At 35.2% G+C, this 19215-nt stretch overlaps 1 protein-coding gene across 4 annotated transcripts in view; it reads left to right on the top strand.

The window, feature by feature from the left end:
• CATSPERE (catsper channel auxiliary subunit epsilon) overlaps positions 1-19215 on the top strand; it is a 192117-nt gene that overhangs the window by 94908 nt on the left and 77994 nt on the right. For 3 of the 4 annotated variants that reach the window (XR_013553113.2, XM_078440779.2, XM_078440780.2), the window contains exon 8: positions 10726-10832. The exons of the other annotated variant lie outside the window; for it this stretch is intronic. Coding sequence is in view for 2 of the 3 variants with exons in the window: in XM_078440779.2 (XP_078296905.2) it covers positions 10726-10832 (107 nt within the window). In the remaining variant the exon portion in view is untranslated. The remainder of the gene's footprint in view (positions 1-10725; positions 10833-19215) is intronic. 4 annotated transcript variants of the gene reach the window in all.

Raw genomic sequence — 19215 nt, 5'->3', positions numbered from 1 at the left:
AATGGACAAATTCCTAAAAACATATAAACTACCAACACTGAAATAGGAAGAAATAGAGAATTCAAACAGACCAATAACTAGCAAAGAAATTGAATTAGTAATCAAAAACCTCCCAAAAAACAAGAGACCAGGACTGGATGGCTTTCCAGGGGAATTTTACCAAACATTTAAAGAAGAGGTAACTCCTATTCTTTTGAAGTTATTCCAAAAAATAGAAATGGAAGGAAAACTTCCAAACTCATTCTATGAGGCCAACATTACCTTGATCCCAAAACCAGACAACAACCCCACTAAAATGGAGAACTATAGACCAGTTTCCTGATGAACATGGATGCAAAAATTCTCAACAAGATACTAGCCAACTGGATCCAACAATGCATTAAAAGAATTATTCACCATGATCAACTGGGATTTATACCTGGGATGTAGGGCTGGTTCAATATCTGCAAAACAATCAATGTGATACATCACACTAATAAAAGAAAGGACAAGAACCACATGATCCTCTCAATAGATGCAGAGAAAGCATTTGACAAAATACAGCATCCTTTCTTGACAAAAACCCTCAAGAAAGTAGGGATAGAAGGATCATACCTCAAGATCATGAAAGCCATATATGAAGGACCCACCACTAATATCATCCTCAATGGGGAAAAACTGAAGGCTATCCCCTTAAGGTCAGGAACACGATAGGGATGTCCACTCTCACCACTGTTATTCAACATAGTATTGGAAGTCCTAGCCTCAGCAATCAAACAACACAAAGAAATTAAAGGCATCCAAATCAGCAAGGAGGAAGTCAAACTTTCACTCTTCGCAGATGACATGATACTCTATATGGAAAACCCAAAATATTTCACCAAAAAACTGCTAAAACTGATTAATGAATTCAGCAAAGTCACAGGATATATAATCAATGCGAGAAATCGGTTGCATTTTTATACACCAATAATGAAACAGCAGAAAGGGGAATCAAGGAATCGATCCCATTTACAATTGCACCAAAAACCATAAAATATCTAGGAATAAACCTAACCAAAGAGGTGAAAAACCTATACACTGAAAACTATAGGAACTTATGAAAGAAACTGAAGAAGACACACACAAAAAAAGGGAAAATATTCCATGCTCATGGACTGGAAGAACAAATATTGTTAAAATGTTGATACTACCCAAAGCAATCTACATAGTCAATACAATCCCTATCAAAATAACACCAGCATTCTTCACAGAGCCAGAACACACAATCCTAAAATTTATATGGAACCACAAAAGACCCCGAATAGCCAATGCAATCGTGAAAAAGAAAACCAAAGCTGGAGGCATCAGAATTCCAAACTTCAAGATGTACTACAAAGCTGTAATCATCAAGACAGTATGGTACTGGATCAATGGAACAAGATAGAAAACCCAGAAGTGGACCTACAAACATCTGGCCAACTAATCTTTGACAAAGCAGGAAAGAATACCCAATGGAATAAAGACAGTTTCTTCAGCAAATGCTGTTGGGAAAACTGGACAGCAATATGCAGAAGAATGAACCTGGTCCACTTTCTTACACCATACACAATAATAAACTCAAAATGGATGAAAGACCTAAACCTAAGACTGAAAGCCATCAAAATCCTAAAGGAGAAAGCAGGCAAAAACCTCTTTGACTATGGCTGCAGCAACTTCTTACTCAACACATCTCCAGATGTTTCCAGAGGCAAGGGAAACAAAAGCAAAAATGAGCTATTGGGACCTCAAATAAAAAGCTTCTGCATGACAAAGGAAACAATCAGCAAAACTAAAAGGCAACCAAAGGAATGGGAGAAGAAGTTTGCAAATGATATACCAGATAAAGGGCTAGTATCCCAAATCTATAAAGAACTTATCAAACTCAACACCCAAAAAACAAATAATCCAGTGAAGAAATGGGCAAAAGACATGAATAGACACTTCTCCAAAGAAGACATCAGATGGCTAACAGACACATGTAAAAATGCTCAACATTACTCATCATCAGAGAAATACAAATCAAAACCACAATGAGATACCATCTCACACCTGTCAGAATGGCTAACATTAATAACTCAAGCAACAACAGATGTTGGCGTGGATGTGGAGAAAGAGGAACCCTTTTGCATTGCTGGTGGGAATGCAAACTAGTGCAGCCACTCTGGAAAACAGTATGGAGGTTCTTCAAAAAATTAAAAATAGAACTACCTTACAACCCAGCAATTGCACTACGATGTATTTATACAAAGAATACAGGTGTGTTGTTTTAAAGGGGCACATACACCCCAATGTTTATAGCACTGCTATCGACAATGGCCAATGTATGAGAAGATCCCAAATGTCCACTGACAAATGAATGGATAAAGAAGATGTGGTTTAGGGGCACCTGGGTGGCTCAGTCAGTTGAGCGTCTGACTTTGGCTCAGGTCATGATCTCACAGCTCGTGAGTTCAAGTACTGCGTTGGGCTCTGTGCTGATGGCTTAGAGCCTGCAGCCTGCTTCAGATTCTGTGTCTCCCTCTCTCTCTGCCCCTCTGCAGCTCACACTCTGTCTCTCTCTCTTTCAAAAATAATAAAATATTTGAATATAATAGTAATACACACACACACACACACACATACACACACAGTGGAGTAATACTTGGCAATCAAAAAGAATGAAATCTTGCCATTTGCAACTACATGGATGGAACTAGAGTATATTATCCTAAGCAAAATTAGTCAGTCAGAGAAAGACAAATATATGAGTTCACTCACATGTGGAATTTAAGATACAAAGCAGATGAGCATAAGGGAAGGGAAGCGAAAATAATATAAAAACTGGGAGGGGGACAAAACATAAACTCTTAAATACAGAGAACAAACTGAGGGTTGCTGGAGGGATTGTGGGTGGAGGGATGGGCTAAATGGGCAAGGGGCATTAAAGGAGGACACTTGGTGGGATGAGCACCGGTGTTCTATGTAGGGGAAATCACTGGATTCTACTCCTGAAATCATTATTGCACTATATGCTAACTAACTTGGATGTAAATTTAAAAAAAAAATCTTAAAAAAATATTTTGTTGTTATTTAGAATTCAGTGCTATTTTCTGAATTTGAGATAGTTGATCAAGATTTTCTAATTATACATAACTAAATACATATCTAATACTTTATACATTATAATGTATAATGTAATCTAATACTTTATACATTATAATGTATTTAATTATAAAAATTAAATAAATATGAATTTATATTTATAAATATAAATATAAAAGTGAATAAATCTAATTAAATATATATATTTATATGCTTTAATAAACATGTATGTAGAATTTATACGAATTGCCATCTTAAGTGTTTTTCTCAGTGTCTTTTACCTTCAGAGGTGAAATTTCTTAGGAACTTCTATGTATTAAGAAAAAATATCCAAAACTTAGAAATAAGGCAGAAAGATGACTGCATGTTCTTTCAGTGTCATATTAGGGCACTATCTAACAGCCCACTCCAGGATCCCTTAAATATTTAAAGGAAAGTACTTTTTTAAAAAAATTATGTAAGATATACATAAACATTTATCATTTTAGTAACTATTTTAGGTGTACAGTTTAGTGGCATTAAGTACATTCCTATGGTTGTGCTTCCGTCTCTAAGAATTTGACAACTCTAAATACCTTATATAAGTGGAATCATATAGCATTTGGTTTTTTTGTGACTGATTACTTCACTTAGCATGAAATAGTCGAGGTTCATCCATGTTGTAGCATGTGTCAGAATTTTTCTTCTTTTTAAGGCTAAATAATATTCCATTGTATGCACAGCAAAGGAAACAACAAAACTAAAAGGCAATCTACTGAATGGAAGAAGATATTTGCAAATGACATATCTAATAAAGGGTTAGTATCAAAATATATTTAAAAAAACTTAGGCAACTCAACACAAATAAAAAACAAATAATCCAACTAAAAAAATGGGTAGGAGACATAAACAGACATTTCTCCAAAGAAGACAGACAGATTGCCTTCAGACCCATGAAAAGATGCTCAAGATCACTCATCATAGGGAAATGAAAATCAAAAGCACCATGAGATATCACCTCACATCAGTCAGAATGGCCAAAATAAAAAACACAAGAAACAACAAGTTTTGGTTACTGTGGAGAAAAAGAAACACTTGTACGCTATTGGCAGGAATGCAGACTGGTGCAGCCACTGTGGAAGACAATACGGAGGTTCCTCAAAAAATTAAAAATAGAAATACCCTATGCTCCAGCAATCTCACTACTGGGTATTTGCCCAGAAAATACAAAAACAGTAATCCAAAGGAATATATGCATCCCCATGTTTACTAATGGGATATATACATCTCATATCTTCCTTATGCATTCATCAGTTGATGGACATTTATGTTGTTTCCATAATTTGGCTATTGTAAATAATAATGCAGTAAACATAGATATATATATATATAGATAGATAGATAGATAGATAGATAGATATAGATATATATATATATGTGTGTGTGTGTGTGTATATTATGTATATATGACTATTATATGTGAATATTGCTCAGCCATAAAAGGAATGAAATCTTGCCATTTGCAGTGACAACGAATGTCCCACTTGTTTAATTTTGATTTGGCTTTTGTGCTATATCATATCACAAAAGAGTCAATGCCAAGACCCACATCAAGAAAATTGTTTCCTATGTTTTCTTCTAGGAGTTTTATAATTTCATATCTTACATTTAATATTTTAATCAATTATGAGTTAATTTTTGTGAGTAGTGTAAGATCGGCGTCTAGTGTCATTCTTTTACTAATGAATATCCAATTTTCCCCAGCACCATTTACTGAAGAGACTGTCTTTTCTCCACTGAGTGTTCTCAGCTCCTTTGTCAAGTACTACTTGATTGCATATGCTTGGGTTTATTTCTGGACTTTCAATTCTGTTCCAGTGATCTGTCTATTTTTTATGCCACTGCCATACTGTTTTGATTACTATAGCTTTATAACATATTTTGAAATCAGGAAGTGTGGTGCCTCCTGCTTTATTCTTCTTTCTCAGGATTAACTTGGCTATTCAGAATCTTTTTTGGTTCCATATAAATTTTAGCATTCTTTTTTCTACCTCTACAGAAAAATGTCATTGAACTCTCGATAAGGATTACACTGAATCTATAGATGGCTTTTGGTAATATAGACATTTTAACCATATTAATTCTTCTAATCCATGAACACAGAAATACCTTTTCATTTATTTGTGTCTTCAGTTTCTCTCATCAATTTTTTGTAATTTCAGAGTACTAATCCTTCACCTCTTTGGTTAATTTTATTCCTAAGCATTTCATTGTTTTGATACTATTGTAAATGAGATCATTTTCTTTATTTCTTTTAAGGCAATTTATTATTGGTATATAGAAATACTACTGATTTTGTATTTTAATTTTGTATCCTGCAACTTTAATAACTCGATTAGATCGAATAAGGTTTATTTTTGTTTTTGTTTTTTTGTGGTATTTTAGGATTTTCTATATACAACATCATATCATCAGCTAACAGACACAATTTTACATTTTCCTTTCCAATTCTGATGCCTTTTTTTTTCTTGCCTGATTTCTCTGGTTAGGACTTCCAGTACTGTGTTGAATAAGAGTGGTGAGGATAGAAACCCTTGTCTTGTTCCTGATATTAGAGGAAAAGCTGAGTATGATGTTAGCTGTGCTGTGGTCTTGTCATATATTGCCTTTGTTATGTATCTTCTATATGTAATTTGTAAAAGAGTTTTATCATAAATGGGTGTTTTATCATAAATGTATTTTCTGTGTCTACTGAGATAATCATGATTTTTGTCTTTCATTCTATTAATGTGATGTAACTCATTTATTGATTTGCATATGTTGAACCATCCTTGTTTTCCAGGGTTAAATCCCACTTGATCATTATGTATGATCTTTTTAATATGCTATTGAATTTGCTAGTATGTTATTGAGAATTTTTTGCATCTATATTCATCAGGGATATTGGGCTATAATTTTTTCTTCTGGCAGTGTCCTTTTCTGGCTTTGTAAAATGAGTTTGGGACCATTCCCTTCTCTTTGATTTTTTGGAAGACTTTGAGAAGGACAGGCATTACGTCTTCTTAAAGTTTATCAGTAAAGCCTTTATTTTTAATAACAGTCACCTTTCAGGTTTGACCAGCAAACCCTGGGGTGGTGGATGACAGAGTACTCCAGACTCCTGAATCAGAGAAAGGAGAGGGCAAGGGGGCCAAGCGCTCTAGTGGCAATGGCCCCAAGCAAAGCTCTTCTCCAAGCAAAGTTTTTATTGAGAATCTTATTAGTACATTTCAAGAGGTACAGGGGAAAGGAATGTGTAGTTTCAAAAGCAGGAACAAAGCATACTAAAAAATTATTGGGGGAACAGTACAATCAGGGCAGTGACGTGCAGACAGGCAAAGGGAACATGACGGGGGCAGTATATATGTCATAGGAAGGGGGTTGTTTTAATACTTTAGATTAAGCATTTACAGAGTGGAGAAACATGTTGATCCACAGGCAAGGTCAGGCTGCCTTCAGCCTTGAAGTTTCGAAGGAGACCCAGTTTTGCTGGTCTCTTTGCTGCTTCTCAACCAGACATTTCCCAGACTGCAAACACTCCTTACTTACATCTTAGCCAGGCAAGCTCTATGAACTTCCAAGGTCATCCTAATGGATGTGAGGTTATATCTCACCATGGTTTTGATTTGCATTTCCCTAATGATTAATGATGTCGAGTATCTTTTCACATGCCTATTGGCTATTTGTATAATTTTCTCTGGATAAATGCTATTCAAGTCCTTTGCCTGTTTTTTAACTGTTTTTGTTGTTGTTGAGTTTTAGACATTCACTATATATTCTGTATATTAATCCCTTGTATGTGATATGAAAATACTTTCTTCCATTCTATGTGTTGCCATTTTACTCTATTGATAGTGTCTTTTAATGCAAAAAGTCTTAAATTTCAAAGACTTCCAATTTGTCTATTTTTCCTTTAGTTGCCTGTGCCTTTGGAGTCATACCCAAGAAATCAATGCCAAATCCAATGTCATGAAGGTTTCTGTCTGTTTTCTTCTAAGAATTTTATAGTTTCAGCTTTTATGTTTAAAGAATGCACTATTGATATGCATAACAACTTGAATGATGCTGAGTTAAAAAGCCGATTTCAAGTGTTGTATATTGTATGATTCCATTTATAGAATATTGTTTTAATGTTTATTTATTTATTTTGGGAGAGAGAGATCACAATCAAGGAAAAGGGGCAGAGAGAGAGAGATAATCCCAATCAGGCTCCATGCTGTCAGCACAGAGCCCAATGTGGGGCTCAATCCCACAAACCATGAGATGGTGACCTGAGCTGAAATCAAGAATTGGATGGTTAACCAACTGAACCACCCATGTGCCCCCTTTGATAGCAGCACTTTCAACAGTAGCCAAATTATGGAAAGAGCCTAAATGCCCATCAACTGATGAGTGGATAAAGAAATTGTGGTTTATATATACAATGGAATACTACTTGGCAATGAGAAGGAATGAAATATGGCCTTTTGTAGCAATGTGGATGGAACTGGAGAGTGTTAATGCTAAGTGCAATAAGTCATATAGAGAAAGACAGATACCATATGTTTTCACTCTTATGTGGATCCTGAGAAACTTAACAGAAGACCATGTGGGAGGGGAAGGGGAAAAAAAAAAAAAAGTAAGAGAGGGAGGGAGCCAAACCATAAGAGACTGTTAAAAACTGAGAATAAACTGAGGGTTGATAGGGGGTGGGAGGGAGGGGAAAGTGGGTGATGGGCATTGAGGAGGACACCTGTTGGGATGAACACTGGGTGTTGTGTGGAAAACAGTTTGACAATAAATTTCATATTAAAAAATAGATAAATAAAGACAATGTTGTTCCAGAATCAAAAAAAAAAAAAAAAAAAAAAAAAGAAGAAGAAGAAGAAGAAGAAGAAGATTTTAGAGGTGACAAAACTGTAATCATTGAAAACAGATAAGTGATTGCCAAAAGTCAGAGTTAGCAGGCAGTTATGACTCTTAAGAGTTAACATGATGGGGTTTCTTCTTTGTAATGGAACAGTTCTACCATCTATATTTTATAACAGTTCTATATTGTGGTGACAGTTACATAAATCTAGACATGTGATAAAATTTCACAGAACTATATAAAAAAAAGAGCACCTGTAAAACAGAATGGAGAAATCTTAATAAGATTCATACCTGAGTGAATAGTGCTGCCTCCTCAATTTCCTGGGTTTTGACAATGCACTAAGATTATATAAAGCTATTGTCATTGGGGAAAGCTAACTCCTTGTGAGTCAAACTATTTCAAAATAAAATAGTTATAATTATATTTTAAAATTTCTTTAACATTTGCCCATTGTACTAAAAGTAAAATCCAAACTATTTTCCAAACCTACGATGCTTAGCATGATGTGGCCTCTGCCTATCTTTTATCTAACATTTTCCTGCACTATTTTCTCTCTTACTACTTTCTAGCCATTATCTCTCTTTCAATTCCTCAACCATAATAATTCCTCTCCCACCTCAGAGCCTCTGTGACTCCTGTTCATTCCGTCTGGAGCACTCCACTCACAGCTACATTGCAAAAAAACTATATTCTCTTCTAGCTTGTGAGATTTTTTTCTACTTTATTCATTCAACAAACACTTACAAACACAGGTTTAGGAGGCAGAAACCTCAAGGCAGCAGTGCAGTTTTAGACACATTGGTTTGAAGTGTTTGCAAGACAAGCAAAATCATTGTTAAAAATCTAGTCAGGTCATTGATATTGAACTAAATACAAAATTTGGGATCTGGGCCATAGAATTTGAGCATTTTTATGGAAACTGAATGATACTTGAAGCCATGCGATTGAATAAAATTCCCTAGGAAGAGAATGTAGTATGAGAAGGGTACTGGGAGGAAGAGAATCTGGGACCAAGATCAGGGGATCTCCAACAGCAAGGAGCGAACGGTAACAAGGAAGCCGAGTAAGAGAGTGTTTCCAAGGGGAGACTAGTCAGTAGTCCAATGTGTCAAATGCTGCTGAAAACTCAGATGAGATAAACAAAAAGTATGTTAAGTTTCAAAACGTGTAAAACCATATACTCATGTTATAACTAGAAAAATACTTTTAAAAACAATAATGCAAAGTTTGACATCACCATAGTGAAGTTTGTTCTGTCATAGATTCCTAATAGTAAAGTGAACTGGCATGGTCCTTTTAGAAATCGTTTCAAGAATATGCATTAAGAATGTTTAAAGGATTCATAGCTTGTGACCCAGTAATCCCATTTCCCAGAATCTCATCAAAAGAAATAGTCCTAACTGAAAAAAACTGTACATCTGATGATATCCATGGCAATAATATTTATAATAGTGAAAGAATAAAGTTACCTAAATGTCCAATAGGGGAGTGTTAAATCAATGCTGATAATCACTTAATTGAATATCATGCTATCATTAAAAATGATGTTTATATAGACTTCCAGTTAAATAACATGGATACATAATAGTAGCCTTCATTTGGTAAATTCTAAGAAATATAATAAATGTGTTTTTATATATTTATAATTTCTATATGTTAATTTTTGCCATATTTATAAAACTATCTTTAATGACCATGAATTATATCCTCTTAATGAAAAAACCTGTTTTTAAGCTTGTTTGCAGGATTGTCTTAATGTTTCTTAACCTATCCTTTTTTCTATTATTTTTTGTATATGTCACTTATTATATTTTATTCCTATCTTATTCTTTGCTACATTTATTCCCTTCCTTTCCTTTGCAGTTATATTAAAGACAGTTGTATTGTATTTAAAATCCTGAATAGTGAATATAATTTTCTGGAATGAAACTTAAAATATCCATCATTATTTACCACGCAAACCTATATTTCTCTATCAAAATCAGTGAATGTGTATGCTTCGGAGGCCCTAAGGACCTGCCCACGTTCACTCTCAAAATTAGGTTAAATCCTATTAGATAATCCCATATGAATACACCCTGATGCTCATCATAGCAATCTCAAAGGCTCCTTTGTTGGTGGCTGACATTTCTAGGAAATTAACTGGAGCATTACTGGAGGATTAGGGCAGAAGGAAGCCATGGAATTTTGGACTGGCTGTCATTATCTGATATTTTATTCTAGGCATTCCCCATAATGAAACCATTGCCTCTATTCCAAAAATACCTATTAGGAAAAATTCCAGGAAGTTCAACTTCTCTTTCAATCTCATTAGAAAAAGAAGCAGCAAGTCAGATCTATTGTTATACTAAGAGAAGTTTTGTTAAAGCCTCCAGATGTCATTTGAAACCTACCTTGAAAGAGAGAGTGTTGTTTTGAAGTCAGATTCGTATAGAAATAATTCTAACAGATTAGTTTAGAAACTCCATTATGTATGCCATTAAAGTTAAGACATAATGTATTTAAAGGTTCCCATAATCTCAATTCATTCAGGAATCTGATTATGTATATTATTTTCAACATGTTGGAAAGGGTATTATAACTTCTTTTTAATTCATAAAGTTCAATGGGAGAAGAAGCATTACGATAGAAAAAACCTGATCTTGAAAATGTGGCAAATCTATAAATATAAATAGTGTCTTAGCTAAAATAACAAATTCAGTACATCATGATATAATTTCAGAATAATTTTGTCTATGAAAAGTAAAAAGAGGAATTTTTTTGTTGTCTTACAGAATTCCATAATACTTAGCAAGCAGTTGGCCACTTTGGGACAGAAGCCTATCATATTTACAAGTCTGCAGAGAAATATTTATTTTCCAGATAGTAAAATGAAGAACGGGTATTTAATTTTAAAACTTTGAAATTAAAGCATTACTTTTAATTTGTTTTAAAACTTCATACATAAATTTTGTTTTAAATTTTGTAAAGTAACTACCAGAAATTTAAAGTAAACGAAATTCTAAATACCTAGTGAAATTTCATGGAATAATCTTATGTGTAATTGCCAAGTAGCTTCTTTCATGATACACACAAAAAATTGCGATAATCAGAACTGGTTACCAACTTAGAAAATGCCAGTCACACTTCTTGATTATAGTTTTATAATTTCATATTAATAGCTAAACTTTAGTCCAAGTTTAGCCTTGGATGTTGGCAAATCCTGTCAGTATCTCAAAACGTTTCCTGGCAATTCAGAAAAGCGAACCACAGTGGTTTAACTGATGCCAAAATCATTACCACCATCAGTACACATACACACAACAAATTCTACCTGAGGGATAAAATCTGTTACAGTTAAAGTTATTTAGTAGGTGACCACGGGGTTTAGACAGCCTTTCTTAGTCTATTACCACTAGGCACAGGGCAAGGTGCTTATAACTAAAACATACAATTCCTGCCCTCAATGACCTTACGTTGATTGGGGAGACAAGGAAGCAAATAGACATTATGATAGAGGTGAACCCAGGAGAAATAGAACAGAGGGTGCACAAACGAAGGTTTGAATAAAAGGGAATCAAGGAGGACTTTCCTAAAGAGGTGAAATCTGCATTATTGAAAAGAAATAAAAGTTAGTCAATTGGGGGAACATTCCAGAGAGGCAACATATACAAGGGCCTTTGAGCAGAGACCCGAGAAAGCAGAAAGCAATGCATTTCAGACGATGCAAAGAAGTTGAGTTCGTGAGTAAAGGGTGACATTCAGAGAAGATATTTTTTAAACATCATAATAATCTGGGGCTAAAATTCCTGCTGATTTTGTAAAACTTTGAGAGTTAGGAGAAACCGTCATTATAAAACCTACCAAAGGCTTGTCTGATATAGCCGGCAGGTAGGAAGTTATAGGCACCGTTTGTTTCTTTCCTACTGTGAACAGCTCTATGGAGCTTCATATATCACATGATTCACCCTTTTAAAGTGTGTACAGTTCAATGGTTTTTAGTATATCTACGGAGTTGTGCAACTCTCACCACTGCTTAATTCTAGGACTCCTTTATCAACTCAAAAAGAAACCCTATTCCCTCCTCCTCCCAGTCCTTGGTACTATTAATCTATTTTCTGTCTCTATGATTTGCCTATTTTGGCTATTTCATGTCAAGAATCCTGCAAATATAGTCTTTTGCGACTGGCTTCTTTCAGTTAGCATAACGTTCTCAGGGTTCATCCATGTTGTCGCATGTATAGTATTCCATTCCTAAAAAGGAACAAAATTTGCCGAATATTATTCCATTCTATGGATATATCAACTTTTTAAAACATTCATTCTTCAGTTGATGGAGATTTTGGGTTTTTTCCACTTTAGAGCTATTATGAATAATGCTGCTGTGAACATTTACTTACAAGTCTGTGTAGACCTATTGTTTTTATTTCTCCTGAGTGTGTGCCTAGGATTGAAATTGTGAGTCATATGATATCTAATTTCAGAGAAATTACTTTGTATGATTTCAGTTTTCTTATATGTATTGAGGATTGTTTTATGGCCTAACGTACAGTCTGTCCTGGGGAATTTTCTATGTCCATTTGTGAAGAATGTATGGTCCACTATTGTTGGGTGGACTGTTCTGTAGACGTCTGTTAGGTCTGTTGATATATAGGGTTGTTGAGGTGTTCAGTTTCTTTGTTGATAGTCTGCTAGTTGTTGTATCCATTATTTAAGGTGGTATATCAAAGTCTCCGACTATTTCCCCCTTCATTCTGTCAGTTTTTACTTCATGTGTTTTGGGTCTCTGTTGTCAGATGACAACATATATGTTTATCATTATTATACTTTCCTGATAGAAGACAGACTCTTGACATTATAAAATGTTCCTCTTTACTTTTGTAGCTTGCTCAAAGTTACTCAAAGTTGCTTTTGTTTGCTCAAAGTTATTTTCTCTAATATTAGTATAGCCAGTCCAGCTTTCTATGCCTGCCTTTGCATAATGTATTTTTTCTACCATTTACTTTGAACAAATTTGTATTTTGGAAACGTAAATGCATCTCCTATGGACAACATATAGTTGGAACTTATTTTGTTATCAGTCTGATAATCCCTGCCATTTCATTGGACTGTTTAGTCTGCTCACAGCTAATGTTAATACTGATATAGTTGGATTTATGTCTGCCATTTTATTTTTACTTCCTATATTTCTCATGTCTTTTTTGTTCCTCTGTTTTGCCTTTATTGTTTTCTTTTGCATTAAGTGAATATTTTCTACTGTAATAATTTAATTACATTAATTTTTTCGCTGCATTTTTGAAATATTTTCTTAGTTTATTCTTTGGGGTTGGCCATATACATATAGCACACTGGAAAAATGAGAACACTTACATTGCACAACAAATTTGAAGGATAATTTTACATTATCACACAATGTTAAAGATGCACATGCCAATAGTTTGCCATTTCAATAACAGTGTATATTCTACAGAAATTCATGCATAAGTACCAGGAGATGTGTGTATTTGTAGCAGAATTGTTATAAATAAATTTTACAAATACAACATCGAATAAAAAAAGCAAGTCACAGAATAAAAACACAATGATTCCATCTAGATAAGGTGCAAAGCTTGAAAAATCAAAGAATATATTGCTTAATAATACATATATGTGGTAAACTGGTTTTATAAAAGATGAGAATTGACTTTTGTGTATTAACCTTATATCCTGCAACTTGCTATCACTGCTTATTAGTTCTAGGATTTTTTTGTTTGTTCTTCGGAATTTACTTACGTAGACAATCATGTTCTCTACAAATAAAGAACATTTTATTACTTCCTTCTCAATCCTGTACGCCTTTTATTTCATTGTCTTATCTTACTGTGGTAGCTAGTACTTCCAGTGTGATATTGAATAGGAGTGGTAAGAGGAGACATTGTTGCCTTGTTCTTAGGAGGAATGGATCTAGTTTCTCACCATTAAGTGTTTTGCATGGTTTTTTGTAGATGCTCCTTTATCAAGATGAGGAAGTCCCCCTCCATTGCTTGCTTAGCTGAGAGTGTTTGTCATGAATGGGTGTGAGATTTTTGTCAAATGCTTTTTTTGCATCTACTGGTGTGATTATACACTTTTTCTTTTTTAACCTGTTGATGTGATGGATTATATTAATTGATTTTTAATACTGAACCAGCCTTGCATAACTTGAATAAATCCCATTTGGTCATGGATCTGAAACTTTTCCAGTAATGTCAAAGGATCTATAACTTTTCCTGTAGTATCTTTATCTAGTTTAGGTATTAGGGTATCTGGTTTTCTCTGTTGTTCTTCTATTCTTCTGTTTTCAATTTACTGATTTCCATTGCAATCTTTTTCTTCTGTTTGATGTAGGTTTATATTGCTTTTTTCCCTCTAGTTTTCTAAGATGGAAGCTTAGAGTATTGATTTTAGGTCTTTCTTCTTTTCTAAACATGCATTTAATGCCATACATTTTCCTCTAAGCCTTGCTTTCACTGAAGCCCGCAAAGTTTGGTAAGTTGTATTTTTTTCATTTGTTCAAAACGCTTTTTCACTTGCATTTCGTTCAAAATATTTTTAAATTTCAGTTCAGATTTCTTCCTTAACCGATGTGTTATTTAGAAGTGTTTAATCTCCAAATCTTTGGGGATTTTTTCCAGTTATCTTTCTGTTATTGAATTCTAGCTTAATTATGTAGTATTTTAAGTACATACTTTGTATAATTTCTATTTTTTAAAATTTCTCAGGTGTGTTTTGTGACCCAAGATATGGGGTGTCATGGTGACTGATCCCTGAGAACTGGAGAAAAATGTATATTCTGCTGTTGCTGGATGAGATATTCTTTATTTGTCAATTAGATACACTTGATTAATGGTGCTGTTCAGTTCAGTTATGTCCTTACTAATTTTCTGCCTGCCGGATCTGTCAATTACTGAAAGGAGGTTGTTGTTGTTGTTAATGTTTATTTTTGAGAGCAAAAGAGAGACAGAACACGAGCAAGGGAACGGCAGAAAGAGGGAGACACAGAATCCGAAGCAGGCTCCAGGCTCTGAGCTGTCAGCACAGACCTTGAGGCAAGGCTCAAACCCACAAACTGAAAGATAATGACCTGAGCTGAAGTCAGTCACTTAACCGACTGAGCCACTAGGCGGCCCCTGAAAGAGTTCTGAATCTCTAACCATACTAGTGGATTTTTCTACTTCTTGCGGTTCATTATTGTTCAATAAGGCATACATGTGGCAAAACTAATTTTTATTTATTTTTTTTCCGTGACAGAATGTCAGATTTATTCAAAGATGTTTACCACATTCCTTGCTCTGTTCTGTATGTTATGCTAGACATTGTAAGAAACACAGCAAATAGTATGATGCCATTCCTGTCGTTAGGAAATTATAGTAAAGAGAAAGCATTTATTCATGTATGTATAATTTTTGAATATGAAATTTATTGTCAAATTGGTTTCTATACAACACCCAGTGCTCATCCCAAAAGGTGCCCTCCTCAATACCCATCACCCACCCCCTCCCTCCCACCCCCCCATCAACCCTCAGTTTGTTCTCAATTTGTAAGAGTCTCTTATGCTTTGGCTCTCTCCCTCTCTAACCTCTTTTTTTTTCTTCCCCTCCCCCATGGTCTTCTGTTAAGTGTCTCAGGATCCACATAAGAGTGAAAACATATGGTATCTGTCTTTTTCTGTATGACTTATTTCACTTAACATAACACTCTCCAGTTCCATCCACATTGCTACAAAAGACCATATTTCATTCTTTCTCATTGCCACATAGTATTCCGTTGTGTATATAAACCACAATTTCTTTATCCATTCATCAGTTGATGGACATTTAGGCTCTTTCCATAATTTGGCTATTGTTGAGAGTGCTGCTATAAACATTGGGGTACAAGTGCCCCTATGCATCAGCACTCCTGGATCCCTTGGGTAAATCCCTAGCAGTGCTATTGCTAGGTCATAGGGTAGATCTATTTTTAATTTTTTGAGGAACCTCCACACTGTTTTCCAGAGCGGCTGCACCAGTTTGCATTCCCACCAACAGTGCAAGAGGGTTCCCATTTCTCCACATCCTCTCCAGCATCTATAGTCTCCTGATTTGTTCATTTTAGCCACCCTGACTGGTGTGAGGTGGTATCTGAGTGTGCTTTTGATTTGTATTTCCCTGATGAGGAGCGACGTGGAGCATCTTTTCATGTGCCTGTTGGCCATCTGGATGTCTTCTTTAGAGAAGTGTCTATTCATGTTTTCTGCCCATTTCTTCACTGGATTATTTGTTTTTCAGGTGTGGAGTTTGGTGAGCTCTTTATAGATTTTGGATACTAGCCCTTTGTCCGATATGTCATTTGCAAATATCTTTTCTCATTCCATTGGTTGCCTTTTAGTTTTGTTGATTGTTTCCTTTGGTGTGCAGAAGATTTTTATCTTCATGAGGTCCTAATAGTTCATTTTTGCTTTTAATTCCCTTGCCTTTGGGGGTGTGTCAAGTAAGAAATTGCTGTGGCTGAGGTCAGAGAGGTTGTTTTCCTGCTTTCTTCTCTAGGGTTTTGATGGTTCCCTGTCTCACATACAGGTCCTTTATCCATTTTGAGTTTGTTTTTGCGAATGGTGTAAGAAAGTGGTCTAGTTTCATCCTTCTGCATGTTGCTGTCCAGTACTCCCAGCATCATTGGTTAAAGACACTGTCTTTTTTCCGTTGGATATTCTTTCCTGCTTTGTCAAAGATGAGTTGGCCATACTTTTGTGGGTTTAGTTCTGGGGTTTCTATTCTATTCCCTTGGTCTATGTGTCTGTTTTTGTGCCAATACCATGCTGTCCTGATGATGACAGCTTTGTAGTAGAGGCTAAAGTCTGGGATTATGATGCCTCCTGCTTTGGTCTTCTTCAAAATTACTTTGGCTATTCGGGGTCTTTTGTGGTTCCATACAAATTTTAGGATTGCTTGTTCTAGCTTTGAGAAGAATGCTGGTGCAATTTTGATTGGGATTGCATTGAATGTGTAGATAGCTTTGGGTAGTATTGACATTTTAACAATATTTATTCTTCCAATCCATGAGCATGGAATGTTTTCCCATTTCTGTGTATCTTCTTCAATTTCCTTCATAAGCTTTCTATAGTTTTCAGCATACAGATCTTTTATATCTTTGGTTAGGTTTATTCCTAGGTATTTTATGCTTCTTGGTGCAATTGTGCATGGGATCAGTTTCTTTATTTGTCTTTCTGTTGCTTCATTATTAGTGTATAAGAATGCAACTGATTTCTGTACATTGATTTTGTATCCTGCAACTTTGCTAAATTCATGTATCAGTTCTAGCAGACTTTTGGTGGAGTCTCTCGGATTTTCCATGTATAATATCATGTCATCTGCAAAAAGTGAAAGCTTAACTGCAGCTTTGCCAATTTTGATGGCTTTGATTTCCTTTTGTTGTCTTATTGCTGATGCTAGCACTTCCAACACTATGTGAAACAACAGCGGTGAGAGTGGACATCCCTGTCGTGTTCCTGATCTCAGGGAAAAAGCTCTCAGTTTTTCCCCATTGAGGATAATATTAGCTGTGGGCTTTTCATAAATGGCTTTTATGATGTTTAAGTATGTTTTTTGTATCCCGACTTTCTCGAGGGTTTTTATTAAGAAAGGATGCTGAATTTTGTCAAATGCTTTTTCTGCATCGATTGACAGGATCATATGGTTCTTATTTTTTCTTTTATTAATGTGATGTATCACATTGATTGATTTGCAAATGTTGAGTCAGCCCTGCATCCCAGGAATGAATCCCACTTGATCATGGTGAATAATTCTTTTTATATGCTGTTGAATTCGATTTGCTAGTATCTTATTGAGAATTTTTGCATCCATATTCATCAGGGATATTGGCCTGTAGTTCTCTTTTTTTTGCTGGGTCTCTGTCTGATTTGGGAATCAAAGTAATGCTCGCTTAATAGAATGAGTCCGGAAGTTTTCCTTCCCTTTCTATTTTTTGGAACAGCTTGAGAAGGATAGGTATTATCTCTGCTTTAAATGTCTGGTAGAATTCCCCAGGGAAGCCATCTGGTCCTGGACTCTTATTTGTTGGGAGATTTTGGGTAACTGATTCAATTTCTTCGCTGGTTATGGGTCTGTTCAAGCTTTCTATTTCTTCCTGTTTGAGTTTTGGAAGTGTGTGGGAGTTTAGGAATTTGTCCATTTCTTCCAGGTTGTCGAGATTGTTGGCATATAGGTTTTCATAGTATTCCCTGATAATTGCTTGTATTTTGAGGGATTGGTTGTAATAATTCCATTTTCATTCCTGATTTTATCTATTTGGGCCATCTCCCTTTTCTTTTTGAGAAGCCTGGCTAGAGGTTTGTCAATTTTGTTTATTTTTTCAAAAAACCAACTCTTGGTTTCATTGATCTGCTCTACAGTTTTTTTAGTTTCTATATTGTTTATTTCTGCTCTGATCTTTATTATTTCTCTTCTTCTGCTGGGTTTGGGGTATCTTTGCTATTCTGCTTCTATTTCCTTTAAGTGTGCTGTTAGATTTTGTATTTGGGATTTTTCTTGTTTCTTGAGATAGGCCTGGATTGCAAGGTATTTTCCTCTCAGGACTGTCTTCGCTGCATCCCAAAGCGTTTGGATTGTTGTCTTTTCATTTACATTTGTTTCCACGTATTTTTAAATTTCTTCTCTAATTGCCTGGTTGACCCATTCATGCTTTAGTAGGGTGTTCTCTAACCTCCATGCTTTTGGAGGTTTTCCAGACTTTTTCCTGTGGTTGATTTCAAGCTTCATAGCATTGTGGTCTGAAATATGCATGGTATGATTTCAATTCTTGTATACTTATGAAGGGCTGTTTTCTGACCCAGTATGTGATCTATCTTGGAGAATGTTCCATGTGCACTCGAGAAGAAAGTATATTCTGTTGCTTTGGGATGCAGAGTTCTAAATATACCTGTCAAGTCCATCTGATCCAATGTATCATTCAGGGCCCTTGTTTCTTTATTGATCCTGTGTCTAGATGATCTATTCATTGTTGTAAGTGGAGTATTAAAGTCCCCTGCAATTACCACATTCTTATCAATAAGGTTGCTTATGTTTGTGATTAATTGTTTTGTATATTTGGGGGCTCCCGTATTCGGCGCATAGACATTTATAATTGTTAGCTCTTTCTGATGGATAGGCCTTGTAATTAGTATATAATTCCCTTCTTCATCTCTTGTTACAGCCTTTAATTTAAAGTCTAGTTTGTCTGATCTAAGTCTGGCTACTCCAGCTTTCTTTTGAGTTCCAGTAGCATGATAGATA

This window comes from Panthera onca, chromosome F1, assembly GCF_046562875.1.
Source record: "Panthera onca isolate mPanOnc1 chromosome F1, mPanOnc1 haplotype 2, whole genome shotgun sequence".
NCBI classification, from domain to species: domain Eukaryota; kingdom Metazoa; phylum Chordata; class Mammalia; order Carnivora; family Felidae; genus Panthera; species Panthera onca.
This window is presented reverse-complemented; position numbering and strand designations above follow the sequence as displayed.